This window comes from Amphiprion ocellaris, chromosome 22 (assembly GCF_022539595.1).
Source record: "Amphiprion ocellaris isolate individual 3 ecotype Okinawa chromosome 22, ASM2253959v1, whole genome shotgun sequence".
Taxonomy (NCBI): domain Eukaryota; kingdom Metazoa; phylum Chordata; class Actinopteri; family Pomacentridae; genus Amphiprion; species Amphiprion ocellaris.
Window position 1 is genome coordinate 16007370 of NC_072787.1, and position 23398 is coordinate 16030767.

General features: G+C 39.4%; 3 protein-coding genes across 4 annotated transcripts; 2 read left to right on the forward strand and 1 right to left on the reverse strand.

Annotated features, from left to right (window-relative positions):
* Positions 1–4643: 4643 nt before the first annotated feature.
* On the forward strand, positions 4644–13628 carry LOC111563104 (E3 ubiquitin/ISG15 ligase TRIM25-like). The gene is made up of 2 exons (XM_055006930.1): positions 4644–4978; positions 10964–13628. Exon 2 carries the CDS (start codon positions 11091–11093, stop codon positions 12756–12758), a length of 1668 nt encoding a protein of 555 aa, XP_054862905.1. The 5' UTR covers positions 4644–4978; positions 10964–11090; the 3' UTR covers positions 12759–13628.
* Positions 7232–8141, forward strand: LOC111565970 (cystatin-B-like). Its single transcript, XM_023266307.3, has 3 exons — positions 7232–7389; positions 7474–7575; positions 7794–8141. Exons 1-3 carry the CDS (start codon positions 7318–7320, stop codon positions 7920–7922), a joined length of 303 nt encoding a protein of 100 aa, XP_023122075.2. The 5' UTR covers positions 7232–7317; the 3' UTR covers positions 7923–8141.
* A 3989-nt stretch (positions 13629–17617) lies between the features above and the next one.
* mix23 (mitochondrial matrix import factor 23) lies at positions 17618–22371 on the reverse strand. 2 transcript variants are annotated; one of them, XM_023266306.3, is made up of 5 exons: positions 22265–22371; positions 19921–20046; positions 19670–19816; positions 18026–18085; positions 17618–17920 (listed from the first exon to the last, which is right to left on the reverse strand). In XM_023266306.3, the coding sequence occupies exons 1-5, from the start codon at positions 22313–22315 to the stop codon at positions 17870–17872; spliced, it is 435 nt and encodes a 144-aa protein (XP_023122074.1). In that variant the 5' UTR covers positions 22316–22371; the 3' UTR covers positions 17618–17869. The 2 variants fall into 2 exon arrangements, with proteins under 2 accessions (XP_023122074.1, XP_035802351.1); XM_035946458.2 differs by having other exon boundaries at positions 22288–22310.
* Between the last annotated feature and the right edge of the window lie 1027 nt (positions 22372–23398).

Below are 23398 nucleotides of genomic sequence, written 5' to 3' on the forward strand. Positions count from 1 at the left end.
GGAATTTTATGGGAAATTTCTGGGAAAAGAAAATTTCCTGGAAAGTTTCCATGAAAAAGAGAGTTGTCAGGAAAATCTATCTGTTCTTTTTTGGCTAATAAATTTAAAATGTGTGGCTTAAATGAAATATAAAGAGTCCCAGAATTGTCTTTGTGTAAATATAACTACATTTTTGGAATAAGATGCTACATTTAGGCAACTACTGGCATGTTTACTCTTGCATGAAATAATTTACAAATACAATCCATCAGGGGCCACAAAGAGAAACAACGTCTGAACTTAGAATGGCACGTACAGTAGATTTGTTCACAATTTGTTGACAAGTCAACGCATGTCTCTGGATTCTCTAGTGAGGAGGGATTTTTTGCCAATGCTTGTGAGGTTGCTGAAATTCAAACCTGCTCCATATTTTTTCTTCACTGCAGACAAGAAGTGAAAGAGAACAAATTGTGACATGATTCTTTAAAAAAGTGTTTTTGCTTTCACATCCCACTGCCGTCTCTCTGAGAGTGTGTTCGAACCAGCTTGATCAGAGAAACTAAAAAAGAAAACCTCACAGGAGTGACTCACCATCTTTGTTTTCTGGAGTGTCAGCATGGCTGTCTGTGCTGCTGTCGCTCTCTGAAGCCACCAAGTGTCTCTCACTTAGCTCCCCCTGTGTGTTCATATCTACATTTTAGTCTCTTTAACGGCACGTCTCTCAGAAATGCAAATGATGATCAAATTTGAAACAAGGGAAGCTTTTAAAGAAACAAATGGCTCATCAAAATCAGCAGATACAAGTATGAAAGAAGTGTACCTTAACACAAATAAGTCTTGGGGAGTCAGATGCAGACTGCTGGGAGTCACAGTTTTCAGCTGGCTTTGGACTGATTTCTTGAAAAACCTAAAGAGCAATAGAAAAGAGAGCAATAAAGAAAGAGCAATTAACAAGTATGTAATTCTCATGTTATCACAGGATTTGTTTAAAAATGCCTAAAGGCAACCCGCTGTGAATTTGTCACCTTCAGCTACTGCTCAGTCTGTTATTTGCTCTTCAGGCCCAGCACAATTGTCTCCACCACTACTGGGATGATCTTCAGCTTGTGCTTTATCTCTTTTGCTGCTTTTCTTTGTAGACCACACTGCAGCCCAGCAGACTCACATCCAGCAGCAGCGTCTGCTCCTTGGAGCTTTTATAGCACTGAGACAGGCAAAATTCACATGTTAACTTAACAGTCTTAGAAGTTCTGATAACAGGCCTCAGCCGAGCAGTGTAACATGTTCTGGACTTTGTATAATTGTATTTAATCCAAAGTCCATAACCCACAAACCTATCAAATCACAGCTAGGCAGAAAGAAATTCAAACGAATCATATGTTTCCTGGTCTGAATCCTGAACAATCTGCTTTCTCAGCTGCTATTTGATCAAGTAATAAAACCACAGGTGTAGTTAAAAACATTAAAAGAACAACGCAACATTACAAGAAATGGAAAATTTTATTTTATTGTAGAGAGTTATATTAGAATACTGATACCACTCACATCTGCTATTTGCAAATTAACTGAAACAGAAATGTGAAAACAAGAAGTTACAGTCTGAGGGAGTGTTATGAGTTGTTACTAGCGTATTTCTAAGCAAACAGTCGACTAAATTATCTGTTTTCTATGCATCTCTGCTGACTGCCAGGCAACCTCATTGGTTTAAATAGTTACAGCACATAATTGCTCCTAAAACCACAAATATGTGATGTGCCCAATTTCATGTTTATCTGTCACAGATACATCGATATCTCTGTACATGTTGTTCAATATATGATGATATGAAAACTTTCTTTTACAGAACATAATACAGAAAAAGATGCCTGGTGTATGTGTTATCACATAGTTCGTCCCACAGCACAAGTCTGACTCCATTATTTACAACATTCATACATTATGTCAGTATTTTGAATGCATTTTCTACCGATTAGTGGCTGTGCAGTTTGATGTACGTGTTGTGAAGTTTTTGGTTTTATGTGAACTCACCAAACCACATTAATATCAAATATGCTGAAATGGCAGTTAGCTATTAAATCTGTAGATATTCTGGTATGCAAGCAAATAATCTACAATCACATTTCTACTCTGCACTCAGGTAGTGTCACATGAACTAAAGTGCCTACTTTACTGTCTCCGTAAAACATCTGATCTAAGCAGTCCAACCGATCCTAAAAATCCTGCCACTGTTTGGTTAACCACCAGTCTGACTTCACTGTTAGTCACAACTGTTAGCTCCATCTTGTGACTGCTGTTCCTCTTTGTTAACCACATGCAGATTTCTGTTCCGTTACTAAGTAAAATATCAAATATTTGACCTCTGTCTCTGCAGTCTGCATCCATGAATGCTTTTTAGTCTGTGGAGGACCTATATTCCCTGCTCAGACTATTTCCCTGTGAAAAATGTTTAATTCATTCCAACACCTCAGTGTAAAATCTGATAATAACTCAAATTTGTTGTTTTCCCCTGTTTTGACTGTAAGTCACGTCTCTGGAACATTATTTGTTTTTCGGCCTGACTCCACAGCCTGACAATGGTGCTTTAATCAGTGCAAGAACATGAAGACGTAGTGGTGCTTTGAGCTAAAGACTAACAAGCTTTTGGTGACAAAGAAAACATGAACATATTTAGCAAATCCTTCTATCTTTTACTATCCTATTTTGGTGTATTTGCAATTTATTTCTGGTACAAAGCACAGCTGAGGCTGAGGCAGATGTCAGCGTTACCCGTTAAACTGATTTTTGGCCTCATGATGGTGCTAGATGCAAAGTTATAAATTGTAACAGCTCTAACAATTCTTCCTGAGGAAAACATGAACATCAGTACAAAATGTCAGTGAACTGGGCAGACATAATACAGTCATGATCATGGCAGTTTTGAATTTCCAGGGACTCCTATAACTCAGCATTTTCTGTGATGGGATCAATGAAATACGTGTCTCATGTGTGCATTTACTGTAGGTTCTTTTACAGATTTATTATAGGTCTTCTGAAAAATTGATAAAATATGCTTGCTCAGAAATATACAAACAGCATCAGTTTGGTGATGTAGAGAGTTGTGTTTATTAAATTTTCCTAGTGACCTGGTCTCTTAGCTTCTCATGAGTGATTCCGTTTGACTACAGCTGTAGACTCCTCAGAGCCAGTTTAAAATCAAGCCCATCTGATACATTTATTAAATTCAGCCACAAATACGACAGCAGGGAAGTCTGAGCAAATCAGCAAAGCGCTGAAAAAGCTAATTATTGACTTGAAAATTCAAGATTCAAGATTCAAGACCTTTATTTATCACAAACACAATTATACATAGGATAATGTGCAGTGAAATGCATTGTGCACCTGTTCCAGACCGAAACAATAAGAACAATAAGAATAAAGTATAAAAACACACAAGAAATAAAATAGATAGATAGATAGATAGATAGATAGATAGATAGATAGATAGATAGATAGATAGATAGATAGATAGATAGATAGATAGATAGATAGATAGATAGATAGATAGATAGATAGATAGATAGATAGATAGATAGATAGATGAAAGAAATAAGCAAAATGAATATAAATGAAAGTGTCAAACAGTACAAAATAACATATATACAAGGCAAAGTGTAAACGGTATAGTGGATATGATATGCAGGTTGATTGTCTGTTGAGTCTACTGTTTCAGGTTCAGCAGGCAGACGGGCTGTGGGAAGAAGCTCCTCCTCATCCTCTCCGTGTTTGCCTTCAAGCAGCGGTAACGCCGCCCTGGTGGCAGCAGAGAGATCAATCTGTGGCTGAGGTGGACTCACTCACAATCTTCCTGGCCTTTAACCTGCAGCGTTTGTTGTAAATGTCCTGCAGGTTGGGGAGGGTGGTTCTGACCACCCTCCTCAGGGCCATGAAGTCCTGCTGGGTGCTGCTGCACATCCAGGTGGTGATACTCCCAGCCAAAATACTCTCAGCGGTGCAGGTGTAAAAGTTCCTGAGCACCTTGAGAGGGAGCTGGAAGTCCCTCAGGCATCTGAGGTGGTAGAGACGCTGTTGAGCTTTCTTCACCAGGGTGTTGATGTGACAGGACCACGTCAGGTCCTGCGTGATGTTCACACCCAGGTACTTGAAGCTCTCCACTCTCTCCACCTCTGTCCCGCTGATCCCGAGTGGGTGATATGCCCTCTGCTGCTTCTTGCTGTAGTCCACAATCAGCTCCTTGGTCTTGCTGATGTTCAGGAGGAGGCTGTTGTCTCTGCACCAGTCCTCCAGGTGGGCGATCTCCATCAAATAGTCCTCCTCGTTGTTGTTGGAGATCAGACCCACCACTGCTGTATCATCAGTAAAATTAATGATGATGTTAGAGTCTGATGTGGACAGACAGTCATGAGTGTACAGTGAGTACAGCAGAGGGCTCAGCACACAGCCCTGGGGGACACCGATGTTCAGGGTGCGTGAGTTGGACAGGTGTTTTCCCACTTGAACCACCTGTGGTCTGCTGGTCAAAAAGCCGTGGACCCACCTGCACAGGGAGGAGGTGAGTCTGAGGCCCTGCAGTTTAGTGATCAGTCTGTTGATGGCGTCCTCTGTGGATCTACTGGGCCGGTATGCAAATTGTAGGAGGTCCAGGGAGGCAGGTAGGGAGGGGCCAGTAGTCATTCAGACAGCAGCAGTACTGGAGCAGGTATGACGGCTGCCGCACTCAGCGGCACCATCTTGCTTCAACAACATGAACAATTCAGTAAAGTATCACTGCCACGATCAGGAAGAAAACACAAACTATCATATCAGATCTGCAAAGAATTAGAAGCTACTGGAACACAGATTTCAGTATACACAGTCAAGTGTGTTTTACATCATCATGGGCTTAAAGGCTGCTGTGCAAGAAGGAAGCTCTTCCTCTAGAAGCAGCACTTTAAAACTCATCTGAAGTTTGCTGCTGATCACATGGACAAAGAAAAGGCCTTCTGGAGGAAAGAGTCTGTCTGTAAGTGAAATCTCTGAAACATTATTTGTTTTTAGGCCTGACAATGGTGCTTTAAGTCTCTGCAGCTAGGAGATTGTTTTACGATCAAGTGGAATAACTGCGACCCTTTGTTTAATTATCAGGAGTTAAGAGGTTTCTACAGAATCTTCATTGTAATGATGCTGGGAATAAATAATGGGTGTTAACCAAACTTTAACTTGTTTAACATCCACAGTGGTGCATGCACATCATACACACCTGTCCTTATTGAGCCTCACTCAACATCAGTTCTTTCAGCACCACATTTTTCTCAGGTAACAAAAGGTGTGGAGGGGCGAAGAGACCACAACCTTATGGACAACATATCTGATCTACAAGTACCTTCTGACTGCCTCTTTGTCTGTCTTTCCTCAGTGTAAAAATCTGATAGCAACTCAAACTTGTTTTCCACACCTCGTGGACTCCACTGTTGGACTGTAAGTGACATCTCTGAATATTATTTGTTTTTAGGCCTGACCCCAAAGCCTCACAATCATGTTTTAACTTTCCACGGTGAAGAAGTTCCTTCAAACCCACATGGAATTCCTAATTCAGTCAATCATTGCAACTCTATATTTTTTATGAGGGCTTTAGATTCAGATCAGATTCAGATTCACTTTATTGTCATTGCAACAAGTGCAACGAAAGGTAAGGATTCCAATTTATTATATGTGCTGCCTGAGCAAGCATGAGGTTTCTAGAGAATTTTCCTTGTAAGGATACTATCAGTAAAGTCAACAAGCAGACAACAGCGTGCTTACACTGGAAATAGGGAGTGTTCAAACTTAGGAATTAATGACTAAGTCTTCTGAACTCTGGGAACCAGTAACTGCACGTCTGTTGGCTTGTACTCAGCAAACATGTTTTCAATATATTTTATTCTAAGACCATTCAAAGACTTGGAGACAATAAGTAGAGCCTTAAATTCAGTTCTATGTTTCACAAGAAGTCAGTGCAGGCACGTCATCAACGATTGCACCAAGATTTTTAACCTGGCTATTAGCTTTTACTGCCCTGGACTCACATTAAACACTGAGCAACAGCCTTCCTTATTTACCGCCAAATAGAAGGGTTTTAGTGTTTTCTTCATTTAGTTGAAGGAAGCTTTTTTTGCATCCATTTGTGATATCATTGGAATTGAAACAACTCTTGTCATTGAATGTTTACACAATTTACTTATCACATTTTATATTGTATTAAAAAATGAATTGGACATTTGTCAAGAGTTAAATGATGAGATATCTGTTTCACAAATGTTTGCTAAATAATCTAAAGCCAAGAGACAATTGTAAGCATAGACTGGAATCAGAGGGAAACAGCTATCCCGATTCTGTCGAAGGTCAGAAATGAAATTAATATCCATCCATCCATTATCTATACACCGCTTAATCCTCATTAGGGTCGCGGGGGGTGCTGGAGCCTATCCCAGCTGACTCGGGTGAAGGCAGGGGACGCTCTGGACAGGTCGCCAGTCTGTCGCAGGGCTACATACAAAGACAAACAATCACTCTCACATTCACACCTACGGGCAATTTAGAATAATCAATTAACCTCAGCATATTTTTGGACTGTGGGAGGAAGCCGGAGTACCCGGAGAAAACCCACGCATGCACAGGGAGAACATGCAAACTATGCAGAAAGATCCCGGGAAAGCCGGGACGCGAACCAGGGATCTTCTAGCTACAAGGCGAAAGTGCTAACCACTACGCCACTGTGCAGCCCCATGAAATTAATAAATAAATGAAAATCCTTTCAGCACATATAATACTTGAACATTAACACACCATATCTTGTTTGTTTAATCTGTATCATGGTACTAAACAGTGACAATACTCATCAAGAGCTCACAATGCTGTTGTGGAAAACAACACTGAAAGTCGGCTCCAATACCATCACACAAATCACCATCAAGTGATATCCCAAGCTGACACACTGTCCCCTCTGCTGTTCTGCAAAGGCCTGAATCTCCTCCGTGAAATCATCAAATGAAATAGTAACTATAGATACAGATTCAGAAGTGTAGCAACCATCAGCCATTCGTTTTTTTTAATGCAAGGTTTGTGAAATGCTTTAGCTGCTTTTAAAGATACTTAAGACCGTCAGGATCTGATTTACATCAGCAAGCTCACACTTGAGAAGGAATTTATAAATAAGCAACAGAGTAACATGAGGGTCGTGGTTATACATGTAGCTCCGCCCATTGTCTCTCACACCCACCTCCCGGTCTCCAGGTAAACAGTATAAATCTGCTTGAAAATCACCTCAAGCAAACATTTGTGACAAATTAAAGCAGACTTTTTACTTCTACTGACCTTGTCAGAATGGATGTCGTGTGTGGAGGGTACTCAAAGACCAAGGATGCCACTGAGGAAATTCAGAAGATCTGTGACGAGGTGAGCTTCATTCTTTCTAACCTCCACACACAAGTTTCTGCTCTGCAGTCTGGATTTACATCACATTTTGTTTCATTCATACAGGTGAAGTCCCTGGTAGAGAAAAAGACAAATGAGATATATGAGGAATTCATAGCAGTCAAATACAGGGACCAGGTCGTGGCTGGAATGAACTATCTGATCAAGGTAATCTATGTTGTGATATTCATTATACAACATATTATTTGTCATCATTTAAAAAAACACATAATTTCAATAAAGCTTGAGATGTGTTTACTGTGTGGGATGAATTAATTGTGGCATTTAGATGAGCTCTTAAACAAAACAAAGATCATCAGTGTTTAGCAACACAAGATCCACAACAATCCATTTAAATGTTTGATTTCCCTCTTTCTTCCCTGCAGGTTCATGTGGGAGGAAGCAGTTACCTTCATATAACAGTCTGGAAAAAGCTTGAATGTGATGGAGGAATGATTCAGCTGACGGGTGTTGAAAAAGGCCACACCAAAGACGATCCCCTCGAACCTTTCTAATGCAACAGCTCAACCTGTTTCAGCTACTCTCTGTCTCCAAAATTGACAGTTTTGTTATCCTGAAAGAATCAACACCACAATATTGCTGTAGAATAATGTTTCACTCCCAATCTATTACCACATGTAGAGTATAGAGTGTGGTATTCATGCTGTATATTCAACATTGGATGTAGTTGAAGGAGTGATTGTGGAAAGCAATAAAAAAGTCCTAAAAATTTATTGTGATTGTTTTTTGTCCATTGCAAAGTCAAACTGTAAGGTTTAAAAGTTACATTTTTTGTGTTTGCATAGTATGCATTTCTAACTGAACGTTACACCAACAATAATTTGAATTTGAGGAAAACAATATACTGAGATGATAAAATGCATGGAGAGGCTGTTCATCCAGTGGTAACTGAGCTACAAACTTATGTGCTTAAAGCTTTAATTCAATTTAAATTTGACAAAACTCTCAGTATGGAACTACATTAAATGACTAAAAAAATGTCGATGGATTTTCTACAGTAAATTTAGATATACTTGCATTTTAAAATGCCAAATTTATCACAGGACTGTTTTCAAAAAACGAAAGAAAGAATTCTACAGAAATCTAGATAAATAATAAAGAAGAAAGCATTGAGAAACTAAAAGGATTTCTGTGCAGCTGCTGCTTTTCTTCTGTGGTTTCTAAAGGCCGTGTTGCCTTGCAGAAATGACTGCAAATTTTCCAACTAATTGAGCTGAAAAAATACAGATATTAACTTGATTAAGTCTGGAAGTTGTTCAACTCTTGTGTTGTCTTAGGGTCAAAAATGACTCGGCCACTATGTTCAATTCTGACTTCAAATTCGAAGACTTTTCCTTAAGTGATCCCACCATTAGAAAAATTAAAATATTGTCTTTGCTTATATTTTCATCAAAGCTGTACACCACCAGGGAACAAAGATTGCCTTAGGGTCAGGTGAAATCCCAGTCACAGTGGACTAGAACACACACACACACACACACACACACACACACACACACACACACACACACACACACACACACACACACACACACACACACACACACACACACACACACACACACACACACACACACACACACACACACACACACACACACACACACACACACACACACACACACACACACACAACCACCTAAGCATTTCCTGAAAGCATCGTTTACTAATAGGGAATGTGGTCAGACAATGGTGCGGCCATTTCCAGCCACTCTTCTCCCCTTTTTCCTGTCTGTCTCCACTGGCTTTTATTTAATTATTTTATACATTGTAGATTAATACTGAAGGCATCAAAACTATAAAAGATTACATATGGAATTATGTTGCAAACAAAAATGTGTTAATCTTCAGTATTTCTCTACAATGGAGAAAATAACACAAATAAATAAAAAGCATTGAATGAGCAGGTGTGTCTAAACTTTTGACTGGTAGCGTATCGGGCTACATAGCATTCCAAAGTACGGGACAGATGCAGATTCAACATGACCTTCCTCTTCAGTTGGACTATTTGCTTTCATGAAGTCCCAGAATAAAGTGGCAATTTAGAAATAGATGTCAATAAACAGGGGGCTGCACAGTGGCTTGGTGGTTAGCACTTTGGCCTTGCAGTCTGTTCATTACTGACCAGTCAGAGAATGTTGCTTTCTGCTGTAAATTATTTCACAACAATCTTCAACTTTACCCCTGATAAACTAGTTGTGCAATGTGTCTTATCACACAAAATGTGACTCGCTGAGACTTAATTAAATAAACATCTCTGTTAGTGGAACTGAAACTGCAGTAGAGCGTAGAGCGGGAGAGAAAATCTTCACCGCTGCCAGATGGAATACGATTTTGGCATGTGGCACAGTTTGTAGTTCTCAGGTAGTTCTTGAGAAATCATACGACTGAGCCAATTTTCTGACTCATCTTTTCAACCCCACATCTTTCTTCTATCATTACCATTCTTTGCTAAATTCCCACTAATCCTGAACCTAATTGTATTCCCATTTCCTGCTTCAAGCCTCAGAAATCTGATTGTCACTGCAGGAATTTGATACTATGTTTAGTTTCTTCAGCCTGTTTTCAGCCAGCTATTATAATCTGACTTACATCTCTGACTTAATGAAAATACATGATTATTAAACTAATTTCATCTCTTTACAAAGGGCAACAATGCAGTGAGAAACTGTTTCTGAATATGACTGATATTACTTCACTGAAAGAAATAAAGCTACATTCCAGAGTAATACAAGCTATCTGCTCTGTCTGTAAAGTGATAACTGTTACTTTTAGTCACACGTCTGTGTTAACATCTGAGGTGAATGTAAAAGCGATCTGTAAGGTTAGTGATGCACTGAAGTCAGCTTTTTTTATATTAATCATATTTGAACTCGAACTTCCTGCATTTTGAATTGTGACATTTCTTGTGTCAGCGGGGATTTCAGTGCAGACTTTGCGTTAACTAGGGGATCTTCAGCTTGAGTGTCCAGAAACAGTTTTCCATCATCAGCATGTCAGAAAACACTAATCCGTTTAATCGTTGTAATATTTTGTTAAGTTGTAGGGTGAAAGAGACATTTGTGACAGTGAATGTATTTCTCCAAAGGCTTTTTTTTTTTTTTTTTTTTTTACTAGTAAGCAATATGTGGTCTACAGAAAGAAATGTGAAGTTTCATATAAAATCAGTACGGAGAATATAAAGCTGCCAGTTCCTCCTCGGTTTATAACAGCAGCTAGTTGGGAGAATCCAAAGCGTAGGAAGAAAAACAACCCAAATTTACTGTATTGTGATTTGCAGGAAAACATCTACTGTAACTTTTAACTTCCCAGGGAATTTTGATGCATTGCAGATGTCCAGCAACTTACTGTAAACAGGTTCTACAGTAGATATTTTGCCATTTTACAGTAATTATGGCATAAAAACTGCAGAAATTTGTGACACTGAATGAGTAGAATATGTTGGTGTTGTATAAAAGGATTGGACACAGCTTGTCCTCTAACATAATGAGTCAGTCCCTCTTCCTTCAACATATTTCCTGGTTCCCCCCTCTAGGTCTGCACTGTGAGGATTGGTGGAACCAATGTGAAGTGGAAGAGCTGAAAGGCCACATTGACTGCAGGATCACACTAGTTTCAGTTGGAACAGAGAGAAACTCAGTCACTGGTGCTCAGAGGAGAAAATGGCTCAGGAAGGAGTTCAGCTGGACCAAGAAACCTTCTCTTGTTCCATCTGTCTGGAGCTACTGAAGGATCCGGTGACTATTCCATGTGGACACAGCTACTGTATGAAGTGTATTAATACCCACTGGGATGAAGAGAACCAGAAGGGAATTCACAGCTGCCCTCAGTGCAGGAACACTTTCAGACCGAGGCCTGTCCTGGAGCAAAACACTATGTTAGCAACTTTAATGGAGGAGCTGAAGAAGACTGGACTCCAAGCTGCTCCTGCTGACCACCACTATGCTGGACCTGAAGATTTGGCCTGTGATTTCTGCACTGGGAGGAAGAGGAAGGCTATCAAGTCCTGTTTAGACTGTCCAGCCTCTTACTGTGAGAATCACCTTCAGCCTCACTATGATGTACCTCCATTAAAGAGACACAAGCTGGTGGAGCCCTCCAAGAACCTCCAAGAGAGCATCTGCTGTCGTCATGATGAGGTGATGAAGATGTTCTGTCGTACTGATCAGCAGTGTATCTGTTATCTCTGCTCAGTAGAGGAACATAAAGGCCACGACACAGTCTCAGCTGCAGCAGAAAGGATGAGGTGGCAGAACGGGCTGGACGAAAGTCGACAGAAAATCCAGCAGAGAATCCAGAGCAGACATAAAAATTTGAGGCTGCTTCAGCAGGAGCTGAAGGACCTCAGTGTCTCTGCTGATCAAACATTGGAGAAGAGTTGGAAAATACTAGAGGCGCTGACTCGTCTCATCCACAACAGTAGCAATGTGCTGCATGGGCAGATCAGATCCCAGCAGCAGACTGAAGAGAGTCAAGTCCAAGAGCTTCAGAAGAAGGTGGAGCAGGAGATCAGTGATCTGAAGAAGAAAGACGCTGAGCTAAAGCAGCTCTCAGATACACCAGATCACATCATGTTTCTCCACAGCTGCCCCTCAATGTCATCACTCGCTAAGTCCGCACGCTCATCCAGCATCAACATCCGTCCTCGGAGACACTTTGAGGACGTGCTAGAAGTTCTGAAAGAGCTCAAGGAAGAAATACAGAACAGTTTGAAGGACACCTGGGGAAGCATCTCAGAGATAATCAGCCTGCCGGATCTTTTGGTGCAAGAACCACAACCGAGGACCCAGTTTGAATTCTTCAGATATATTTGTGACATCACTCTGGATCCAAACACAGCATTCACATCGTCGGTTTTATCTGAGGGAGACAGAAAAATATCACTAGTGAGTCAAGATCAGTATTATCCTGATCATCCAGACAGATTCACTGAATGGTGTCAGGCTCTGAGCAGAGAGAGTCTGTCTGGACGTTGTTTCTGGAACGTGGTGTGGAAAGGACGATATTGTATGGCAGTCGCATACAAGAGTATCAGCAGAACAGGAAAGGATAGTGGATTTGGGAGAAACGACAAATCCTGGGCATTAGCATATCATGACAACATTTTTGAATTTTGGCACAACAGCATCAAAACTCCCATCTCAGCCCCTCACACCTCTATATTGGGAGTTTACCTGGATCACAGAGCAGGTATTCTGTCTTTCTACAGCATGTCTGACACCATGATTCTCCTCCACAGAGTCCAGACCACATTCACTGAGCTGCTACATGCTGGATTCTGGACGGACGAATCTGTTGAGTTTGTTCAGTTTGCTCGTTGTTTTGAATAGAAGACAGACTACTTCTCTCCAGTTAAGCTGTTTATTTTGTAAATATCAGTGTCTCAAAAGAATCTTGTACAAGGACCTTTTCTGTTTGGAACAGCCTCCCAGAAAAGGATAAAGTCTGCTATGAACAGGACAATCCCCAGGAGCTGCACCCGGTGAAAAGAACCCTCCTGCAAACTTTTTCCCGCGTTCTCCCAGTTTGTATTATTCCATTGTTAGCTGAGATGTGATGCAGCCATTAGTGGTATCTCGCAGGAAAGATTATTATGGTTTCCTCCCTCAAACGACCTTGAGTTAGCAGTTTGAGTAAAATTAGTTGTCACTTTATGAGAAAATAAGAATGTGCTGTGTATCAAGGTCCAAACTATCTTTGTTAGTGTGTGCATGTGTAGCAGAAGCTGGAACTTTCCACTAACTCAGAGATTCCGCTTGTGATGACTTTTATTTTAAGCATGAAAATGTCAGCTTCTCTGTCCTCTGAATGTCTCATGAACATTTGTATGGATCTGTTCATATGCTGCAGTTTTTCTTCCTCTTCATGAGCCTCAGCAGAGAAATCAACAGACCTTCTGCCACCACGGACATTTTGTTCTCACCGCTTTGTAAATGTGTTAAGAAATCTAGAATTGCATTTGTTTTGAATGATCAAAATGATTACATGATCTACAGCTGATATGTTTTCAATCTGTTTTCAATCAGTAATTCTGTTTATTATTGATGAGGAAATCATTGATTAACTGAGGTTCTGGGTTTAACAGAATGATTGTGTTGAAGAGAATTTTACTTTGAAATCAGCAAATAGTAATTTTTTTTCGTGCTTAATGTGTGAATAAACTGTTGGTTTTAATCATTAATAAAGATGATTTGATCCTTGGTCTGTTTAGAAAGAAGATTTTATTTATGTACAAAGAAGATATGTTTCACTGACTTAAAAAAGTGGAGAAAAAGACTGAAAATGTGACACTGGAGCACTTGTGACAAGTACAAAAATTTTTTCCATCCCGACTTTAAATGTGCACAAAGACTTGAAAAATGTGAGGATTTAAATATGTATTCCTAAACCTGGCAATTCAGACACATCTATGAGATCTAGATGGTTCAGGCTGTGTGCGGTTTTGGTACGTGTGTCGTAAATGTGCAAAATGACTCGTAATAACGAGGACATTTTGATATCGTTCCTGGAAACCTAACATTAGCATGGACTTTAGTATGATGGTATATCAGTGGCAGATAGTAAACAGCGATATAGATCCATTCATACATTGTTTGATTTAAGACCGATCCTCTCGTAATGTCTTATACATTGGCCACTGCCTCTAGAGTTGAACTGTGCATCGATCTGCTAGTAATGCCTTGGGGCTGCAGGAGGATGTAAACATGCGTTCTTCCTTCGATTCTGTCTTCCACATCTTGTGGGCGGCTGCAACTTTATATCCGCCAAAATCCTAAGCAAAACAATTAGGAAAATGTGTGATAAAATTTCATTCCCTATGCTGTCATTTTGTAACTCCATTGCTCATGTCTTCTCGGGGGACATCATACACTCTTTGTGTTCAAAGTATCTAAAATATCCTATCCGAAAGCTAAAGAATTGCATTTTAGAGTTTTGAATGGTATGTATCCCTCGAAATAATTGCTGTCGGTTAATTATTATCAGATGTAAATGAATCTACGTTAATGTTCCTCCTCAGAATTCTGTTACTGATGAATGTTAATCTCTCAGTTCAATGAATGAAAAACAGTTCTGTCCTGAGTTAATATCTCTGTTCTTTGCTTCAGACTGTTTTTAACAGCTTCTGCTCATTTCACTGAGAGAAACATCTCTTGAAATGATTCTTTCAGAAACAGTAATGGTACTGAGGTTTACTCTCCATCACACTGATCCACAGAGTAGTACTTTCAGCTGCTATTTAATGTAAAACAGAACAGCAGTTCTTTTCTCTACAACAGTGTATGGTCAGATAACTGTGGAGCTCATGTAATTAGAGTGCTAATGATGCATTAGAATAAAAAAGAATAAACTTTATTGTCCATCTAAGGCAGTAAAATGTTCTTTGGCCTCAACCAGGTAAACATGTCCATAAGATTAAAAAATAGGACAAAATACAACACAATATTGTGTTCCATTCGTATTCTGCAGTGTTCACTCTGATATTTAATGTTCCACCGTTTGGAATGAAAGAACCTTGTGGATCGTTTCCTCATTGTTAGTGTCTTTTCCTTCCTACCTTGGTCTGGATCATTGGGAATATCTGGTGTGATGGACTCAGAGCTACAGAGAACATGAACATCCAGCTGTGGTTGTATGAAGAGTCCTTTCTCCTTCATCACTGTGAGGAAGAGCAGCACTGATGTCCTCCTCATCCTTACAGGAATAACAATAATGCTACAGATTCAGCTCCTCTCTTCAGAATACAACTTGTCTTGTGACTATTCAGTTTTTGCATTTCACTGTCAGCAACCCATTATTTCATCCATTTATTTCATGTGTTTACACATCTTTGCAGTTCAAAATTGTTAAATAAGGTAGTTTTTAAATGTGCAATAAAGGTAATGAAGCTCCTGCTCTGAATGTGTTGATGTTTTAATGCTGCATATCGGCTACAAATAATGGCAACATGTACTCTGTATATCATTATGTTACAACGGCAGAGATGAAGTTAAAGGTGATAAATGGAACCTTTGAATTCTAAGAACAGAGAATAAACTGCTGAAAGAGTTGGTCTGTCCTTCTGTAAAGCCGCGATTCCACAAGCATGTACTCGGCGCGGTACGTCTCGCCACTATTGTATTTGACTCGGCTCGTCTCGGTTTAGTTGTTTTTCCATATAGCCTCATCGTGGGTGGAGTCGTCATAGCCCGGCGAGCCGAAAGTCCCTTAACGTCATTTGTGTGCGACACAAACGCAACATAAGGGAGGCGATGGTACACCTGCTGCTCGGTCTGTGGCTTTCTGTCAGATTCAAAGTAATAGAAGAGTCGGAGAAAGCTGAGAGTGGCGAGTCGGAACATTCAGGAGACACACAGGAGAGTTTGGGAGGCGATGCAGCAGTATCAAGCCGAAGACAAGAGGATATGAACTAGACGACATGTGAGGGTAAGCTAATGCTAGTTCGCTAGCTATCGTGTATCAGTCCTGTGAACGACCCTGTAATGGCTGCAGTTTATCGCTATTAGGTATTAAAATATGTATGCTGTGTATGTGTTTCAGATGCTCTCTGATGAGACTTCATGGGATTTACCTGAAGCAGCAGCACATGAGCCTGCAGTGACACAAGGTGTAGAGGAGGAGGACAGAGATGTACAGGATGCACTGATGCACTACGTGTCATGCAAAAGTTAAAAGTTATTCTTCTAGTTATACTTCTGTTTTTCAGTCCCCGGACCGCTATTGTTTTCTTTAATGCAAGTCTGACAATAAACTTTTGTACCTTTTGCAGATGTGTCTATGCTATTGTTTTATTTGTTAAGGTTAGCAAGATTACATGACAAATGAAACACCAAAACATTAAAACAGCTGTTTTAAGAATATTCCAGTTTGATAAATCAGTATTGCTTTGGTGTAATTCAGTCAACGGAATTATGAACCATAAAGTAGTTTGTGTTAAAACATGTTAAATCCCATTACACATAAATGCATTATTAGGGAATACAGAATTGTTTGGTTCAGACTGTTGACTCTTCACCTACCAGTGTCTTAACAGACAAAATGAAAAGTTATGATGCAATCACATAAGTCACAAAATAGTTTATTAGTCAGCAGCAAAATCAAAACTATTTACAATGTGGCTGATGTATTAGCTTCTGAGAGCTAAACGTTAGAAACAGCAGCACGAAATACAAGCGGAGCACGGAGCTAGCGCTGATGGCTAACTAGCTAGCGCCGATGGCTAACTAGCTAGCTTATTGTCTGCTACAGGAGACAACAACGTTACTTTCTAAATATACTTGTTTGCTTAAAGGGAGCTTGCCACCAGTGGGATAAATGATGTAAAAGTTTCTTGAAGTCACAAAACACTCACCATTCTTGAACGTCTCCAATAATGCAGCAGCTGAGTCTCCCTCCTGTTGCTGGCGGTGCGGTGCCAGTCAATAGCTTCCATTAAACCTCTTCCAACACCTCCTGGTTGACCCACGCCGGCCGCTGTGGTTCTTGGTGGACCAATAGTCATTTTTGAGCTTTTTCAGCTTCTCCCTACACTGCTTCTGTCCTCTTTATATACAGTTTACTGTATATGTGATCGGCCATCCGCTCTGAGACCTCCTGATAAACTTTCTCCGTCCAGCTCCCTCTGTATTCTTTGGTCCGCCGCCAAAGACAGAAAAGTCTCGACCTCTTCATTCACCCACGGTACAGGTCTGAAGTCTTTCCTCTAAATATCCTGAATCACGCAAAAACAGAAAGACTAACAAGACAGAAAGTCTACAACAGCTCTGCAAGAACATTAAGACAGAGTGGTGCTCTGAGCTGAAGACTAACAATCTTTTGGTGACAAAGAAAACATGCACATATTTAGCAGGTTTACTGTCTTAATTTGTTGTGTTTTCATTTTGTTTCTGGTGCAAAGTACAGCTTAGAGTTAGGCAGCTGTTAATGTTACCATTTAAACTTTATTTTTAGCCTCATGATGGTGCTAGATGCAAAGCTATGAATTATAACATCTCTAACAATTCCTCCTGAGAGAAACAGGAACATCAGTAAAAAATGTCAGTGAACTGTGCAGCATCTCTGCCTTCTTAAAGATTTGCATTTAAATCTTTTGAGGAAATTAAGACCAAACTTATCAAACTCTACCACTTTGATTGATTGCAAGTGGAAGAAGCACCAAGCTGCAACCGATTGAAAACACAGACAAGACGCATCACTCCAAAACATTTTACTGTCTTTTTAAAAAATTCTTTTTGTACAATATTTCTCTGCAAAGAAGCACAGGGGTGACTGCTGGACAGCGGTGGTAATGCAATACAATAATCACAATGGAATAGATGGAGAAGAGGTCAGAGAGGTCTGGATGCTGAACAGCCTGCAGTCAGGACTCAGCAGCAGCTCACAGTTTCAGCTCCAGTCTGGATTACTTCCTCGAGTGGAGTCGCTCCTTTTGTCAACCAGAGCTTCACTTCACCTTCGGAGGCGTGTAGTGGATTCTGCACCTTTCATTGAAAACCTGAACAAAGGCAGTAAGTGCCATGTAAGATAAAGACAAATCATTTATGTGTAATTAGAGGACATTGTCAGTAAATTACCAGTGATACCAGCAGGCATACTGTACCTTCAGACTTCTATCATTGACGACCTCCTCAACATTCAGCTCTGACTGCATTAGCTTTAACTGGAGACAAGACAAAAGATGAATTACTTTGTTTCTCATGTTCACTCAAAGTAAACATATTAGTCTTGCAGTATAATTCTCTGCCACATTTTCTGTCCCTTATGAACTAAAACAGACATGAAATATCTGGATTTTTTTTCTTCAGTATGGGTAACCCTGGATACTTCATTACCTATATTGCAACTAGAGTTTTCCATTAGATTCCCCATACCACCTCAATACTACCTCTGCAGTTCATAATTCAGATGTTTTCTTAGGTTGGCTTCAATGTAACAGTTTGAGGGTGGTAACTAAGTAGATTTACTCAAGAACAGTACTAATGCAAAACTTTGCTGTACTCGTACTCTGCTTAAAGACCAATAATAAATGCATTTTTCTAAGTTGTGTGCAGGAGTCTTTTTGAAACTTTTGGCATTACTCATCACTCACATGCATCAGCCCTATGAAAAATATGTGTGATGAGTTCTGTCTTCTACTTCACAAATATTGTACTTTGTTCTTCACTACATTTATTTCAAGGCTTTATTTTCGAGTTATTATGGACATTCAAATTATTAATATAAAATGTAAACTGACTAAAGAAACATGCAATATTTTTGCAGATTAAGCTATCTAGTTGTATAAAAGTGATTAAAATTATCTCCATCTGCAATACTGAAGTGATGCAAAGGAAATTGATCAACAATTATAATCCAATAACATCATATATAGGACTACAAAACGGGCCATTCTGCATGATGAGTATTTTCACTTCAGGTACTTAAAGTATAGTTTAATGCTAAGGATTTTCACTTTTACTTAAAGTAGAATTTTGAATGCTAGACGTACGCTTGCAATAGAGTATTTTTATGCTGTAGTATTGCTACTTTTATTTAAGGATCTAAACACTTCACCATCAAAAAAAATTTCAGACTTCATGAACTTCATTTATAAAACTAAAGGAGTACTCCTTAAAAAATATACCAGAAGTGCTCTCCTTCCTTTGGAGAACACATTGACTGAGCTGTAGTCGTTTTCACTTAGACTATCTTCTATTGAATAAATAGCCCCCGTGAAAACAGCCAGCAGTGAGATCAGCATATCATAGTATTGCGTGTTTAAATGTGATTTTGATTATCAATTAAAATGCAAAAATTAAACAAGTGTCTGGTTGTTATGATAGGTAATACTCTGTCTTCTCGTGTAAGATTTATCTGCAAGAAGATACTGCAGTGTTTTTACTTTCTTCACAGGCTTCAATCTTTTGGAGCTGACAGCCAGACTGCTCTTAAGTTTTAAAAAATCAAGTGTGTGCTGTGTTGTAATGCAGTACTGGCTGGTCATACCAAATCTGTATTTGCTCAAGGATTATTGACCAAACTCTTTTCAAACACTAGCAAGAGCATGAAACTCAGATTTGCTTTCTGAAGTCCCAAACATCTTAAACAATGAGTACTAATGTCTGCTCTCAAAAAGGTGATTTAGAGTCCTTCAATTTAAATAGATCTGGCTGAAGAATTGCACATCAGTATATTCTGTTGCTTAACCAAGATCAGTGTGATGCCAAATGGTATTTTTATTTAATCTGGGTGTTACAGGACTTACTTTGGTCTGCTCCTTCCTGAGCTGTTTGATGAGCACCAGGTTTTCGCTGTCTTTTGCCCTCTCTTCACGCAGGTGTCCCACCACCTCAGATGTTTGAGCTATACAGGCCTTGATAGCTTTGTCTCTGCTCAGATGAGCCTCCATCATCTATGGGATGCAACCAGAGATGTGTGCAGCATGCTTGTTATTATCCAGAGAATCCAGTGTTTGCAGTTGTGACAGACTGTATTTGTCAAGAAAGTCGCACTCACAGATTCGTACAACTGTTTGCAGGTTTGTGTGGCATCCACTTTGCCTGAGAAGGAGACTGTGGGCACGGTGGTGTTCAGGGCATGGACGATGCGGTCATCTATGGTGCGCATCACCTTTAGCACCTCCTGATAAACACAAATAGGCACACAGTCAGAACCCTCACTTCAACTGAAACCATCAAAGCAATGAACTGTACGGTATACTGCAATAACTAACACCTTTAAGTCATTTCAAAGTCACTTAATAAGGCTGTCTTTGGCTCTGGCTAAGTTCGGATTGTCATGAAGTGAATCTCTAGAGGCAGCAGAGGAGTGAAGTTGGATACCCTTCCCAAAACTTGTTGGAATAGAGTTGATTCCTCAAGTATGTAAGCTCAAGAGTTTAGGGATCTTGTTCACAGGGAATGGTAAGATGGAGCATTAGATCAACAGGTCTGTTAGCATGATGTTTCCAGTAATCAGTAAACTGGTGATTGGTGAAGCTCTCATTCTAACTGCTGATATGCCTTCCAAAGACAATCCGAGCTACTTAAGTCTGCTACCAATAGACACAGAAGTTCACATAAAAAGTATTTTTGATAAATGGTTTAATTATTTAGTCAATTACATTTCAGAAAGTCATCACTATGGTCAGACATTAAACCTCAATGCTTTTCTGGTATCAGTTAATATAAAAAGCATCAAGTATCAAAAACATTCAAGAACTACCTTCAAGTAGTATCAAACTCACAATAAAAGTCCGGTCAGAATCCTAAACTTGTTTATCGAATTCTTTTCCTGATGATTAAAACACAATTTTAGACACTTTTTTGTGAGCAAAGATCATACGGAGCTGATAGTGTGTAAAACATTTGAGAACTTTTTATTAACATGAAAAGGGAGTTTTGGGGGTAAAAACCTTGTATTAATGCTAGAACTGAAAATTTTAAAATGATACCCAGTCCTATTTAGCACAGCATAGCATGTTTTCTTAGTAACTGTGTACTTTATCTTGTGAACAGACAAAACATAAGCATGTTCTGACATTTAGGTAAAGCTCAACAATAGCACTGATGCTGCACATCAGAACTGGAATTTTGTACTCTTTTATGAATAGTTTCAATCAAAGTTTTTTGTGTTCCAATGTCTTCTTGGTGCCCGCTTGCACCGCGAAAATTAAGCAAAAATCCATCCATTATCTATACACCGCTTAATCCTCATTAGGGTCATGAGGTGGCTGGAGTCTATCCCAGCTCACTTGGGGTGAAGGCAGGAGACACCCTGGACAGGTCACCAGCCTGTCACAGGGTTACATATAGAGACAAACAAGCACACTCACATTCACACCTACAGACTATTTAGAGTTATCAATTAACCTCAGCGTGTTTTTGGACTGTGGGAGGAAGCTGGAGTACCCAAAGAAAACCCACACATGCACAGGGAGAACATGCAAACTCCATGCAGAAGGATCCAGGGAAGGTGGGGACACGAACTGGGGATCTTCTAGCTGCAAGGCGAAAGCACTAACCACCTATCCACTGTGCATAGGTTGCGAATTAACTCAGTAATTGAGAATTTGTCACCAGTTGAACAGCTTAAAAGCTATTAGTTCAAAACTTTTCTAACCAGGATAATAGACATGAGATTTTCAATTTTTTTCTCAAAGTCTGAAAAGAATACATTTGCATGTTGCACTTTTTTCACAGGTCACTTCTCTACACTTAGAAACGCTTGTTTCCTCCCCACAACAACCTATGAAAGTAAGTTCACGCATAAACACAGCATACCGTTACGCCTTAAAGCATTGCCTATTTGTAACCTATTATTACAAAAGCTGAATGCATTCAACTGAGGTGGGATTTTCCTCCTCTGATTGTCTGGTCTGAAGAATTTTGAAGGCTAGAAGAGGCGATAGTCTGCAGCATTTGACAAGAAAAATAGCAACAGGTAATTGACATATTTTGTGTGACAGTGATGCTCATTGTATTCTAATCTTTTTGACCAACTGGAATCCCCTCAATAGCCACAGTTTTACACAACAATCGTGACATTTTTGTTTTATCACCTAGAAATAAAAGTATGCCATTAGTTTAGTTGGTTAGTTTTCACGTGTTGCCCGGGTTTATTATTCTGGAGCCTTGTGACAAGTCACTCCTCGTCCACATGCAGCCAGTTTTCTCTGAGCTGATCCAGTGTGGCTCCTTGAACCTTTCCAGAGCAGCGTTCTGATCAGCAGGGTCACCAATTCACTGCACAACACGGAAAATACGCAACACGGCGGCCCAACTTTCCAGAGGCCACGATTCGGAGGGCCGTCAATGCGTGACAACTTTGCACAGAGCTGAGAATGTTTTGTTAAAATTACCTGAAACATTGAAAAGTCCTCACAGTTTAAAGTTCCACCGGGCGCCGCCATAGTGGACTGCAGGGTCCTCAGCTGAACGGACGCGGGGTGGCTGTTCAAGACGGTGCCTGAATGTAAATAACAACGGAAAGGTCAGAACACCGTTATTTATGTAACGCATTTAAAATAACAGCTGCTGTGCCAAAGTATGGAGTCACAGGAGTGCCACAATAATAAATAAATTAATTAATTAAAAGAGTAATAAATGTGTAAATATAAAGAGAAATGAATAAATAAATCTGTTAAATAATAAGGAAGTAACTGTGTAAACATAAAGAGGAATAAATAAAAGAATAAATAAATAAAGAACATTTATTAATTTATCTTTATATTTATGCATTTATTTCCTTATTTATTTATTTCTCTTTATATTTACACATTTATTTCCTTATTTATTTCTCTTTATATTTATACATTTATTTCCTTATTTATTTATTTCTCTTTACAAATTTATTTCCTTATTTATTTATTTATTTATGTATATTTTATTGTGGCACTCCTGTGACTCCATACCAAGTACTTTCTAGCAGAGAAATACTGGCCTTACGTATTTACGTTACAGGTTTAATTATTGGTGTTATAAAAAAAAACAACATACAAAGCAGCTTACATTTAAGTAACTTAAATGAAACAATATTATAGACTCTAACAAATTACATCGCTAATCATATAATACATTTAAAAATTCAGTTAATACCCTACAAAATTCAAAATGATAGATAAGAAGTCCAGCAAATATTTTAAAAAAAGGGGGGGCTTTTAGCAAGCATATTTTCTGCTGTCAGGTCAAGCTTTATATAGAATTACATGAAATAGTATTTGCTGAATTTATTCCATAAATGAATCTGAGAATAACTCAAAACCAATGTCTTGTGGGAAAAAGCGCAGATACTTTAATTTGTTAGACTGTTACATAACGTGATTTTGCACCATGGTGTTGTGTCGAAGACTATTCTCTCTTCATTGATTTTAAGAAACCCTCTCCTAAATTCAAGCTTAACTCCAACCAGATTATTTTGGTGAAACATAACTATAAACGAAGCGTGCAGCAGAATCCCAGGCATAGACGGTAGACACAGCGACTACGAAGCGGAC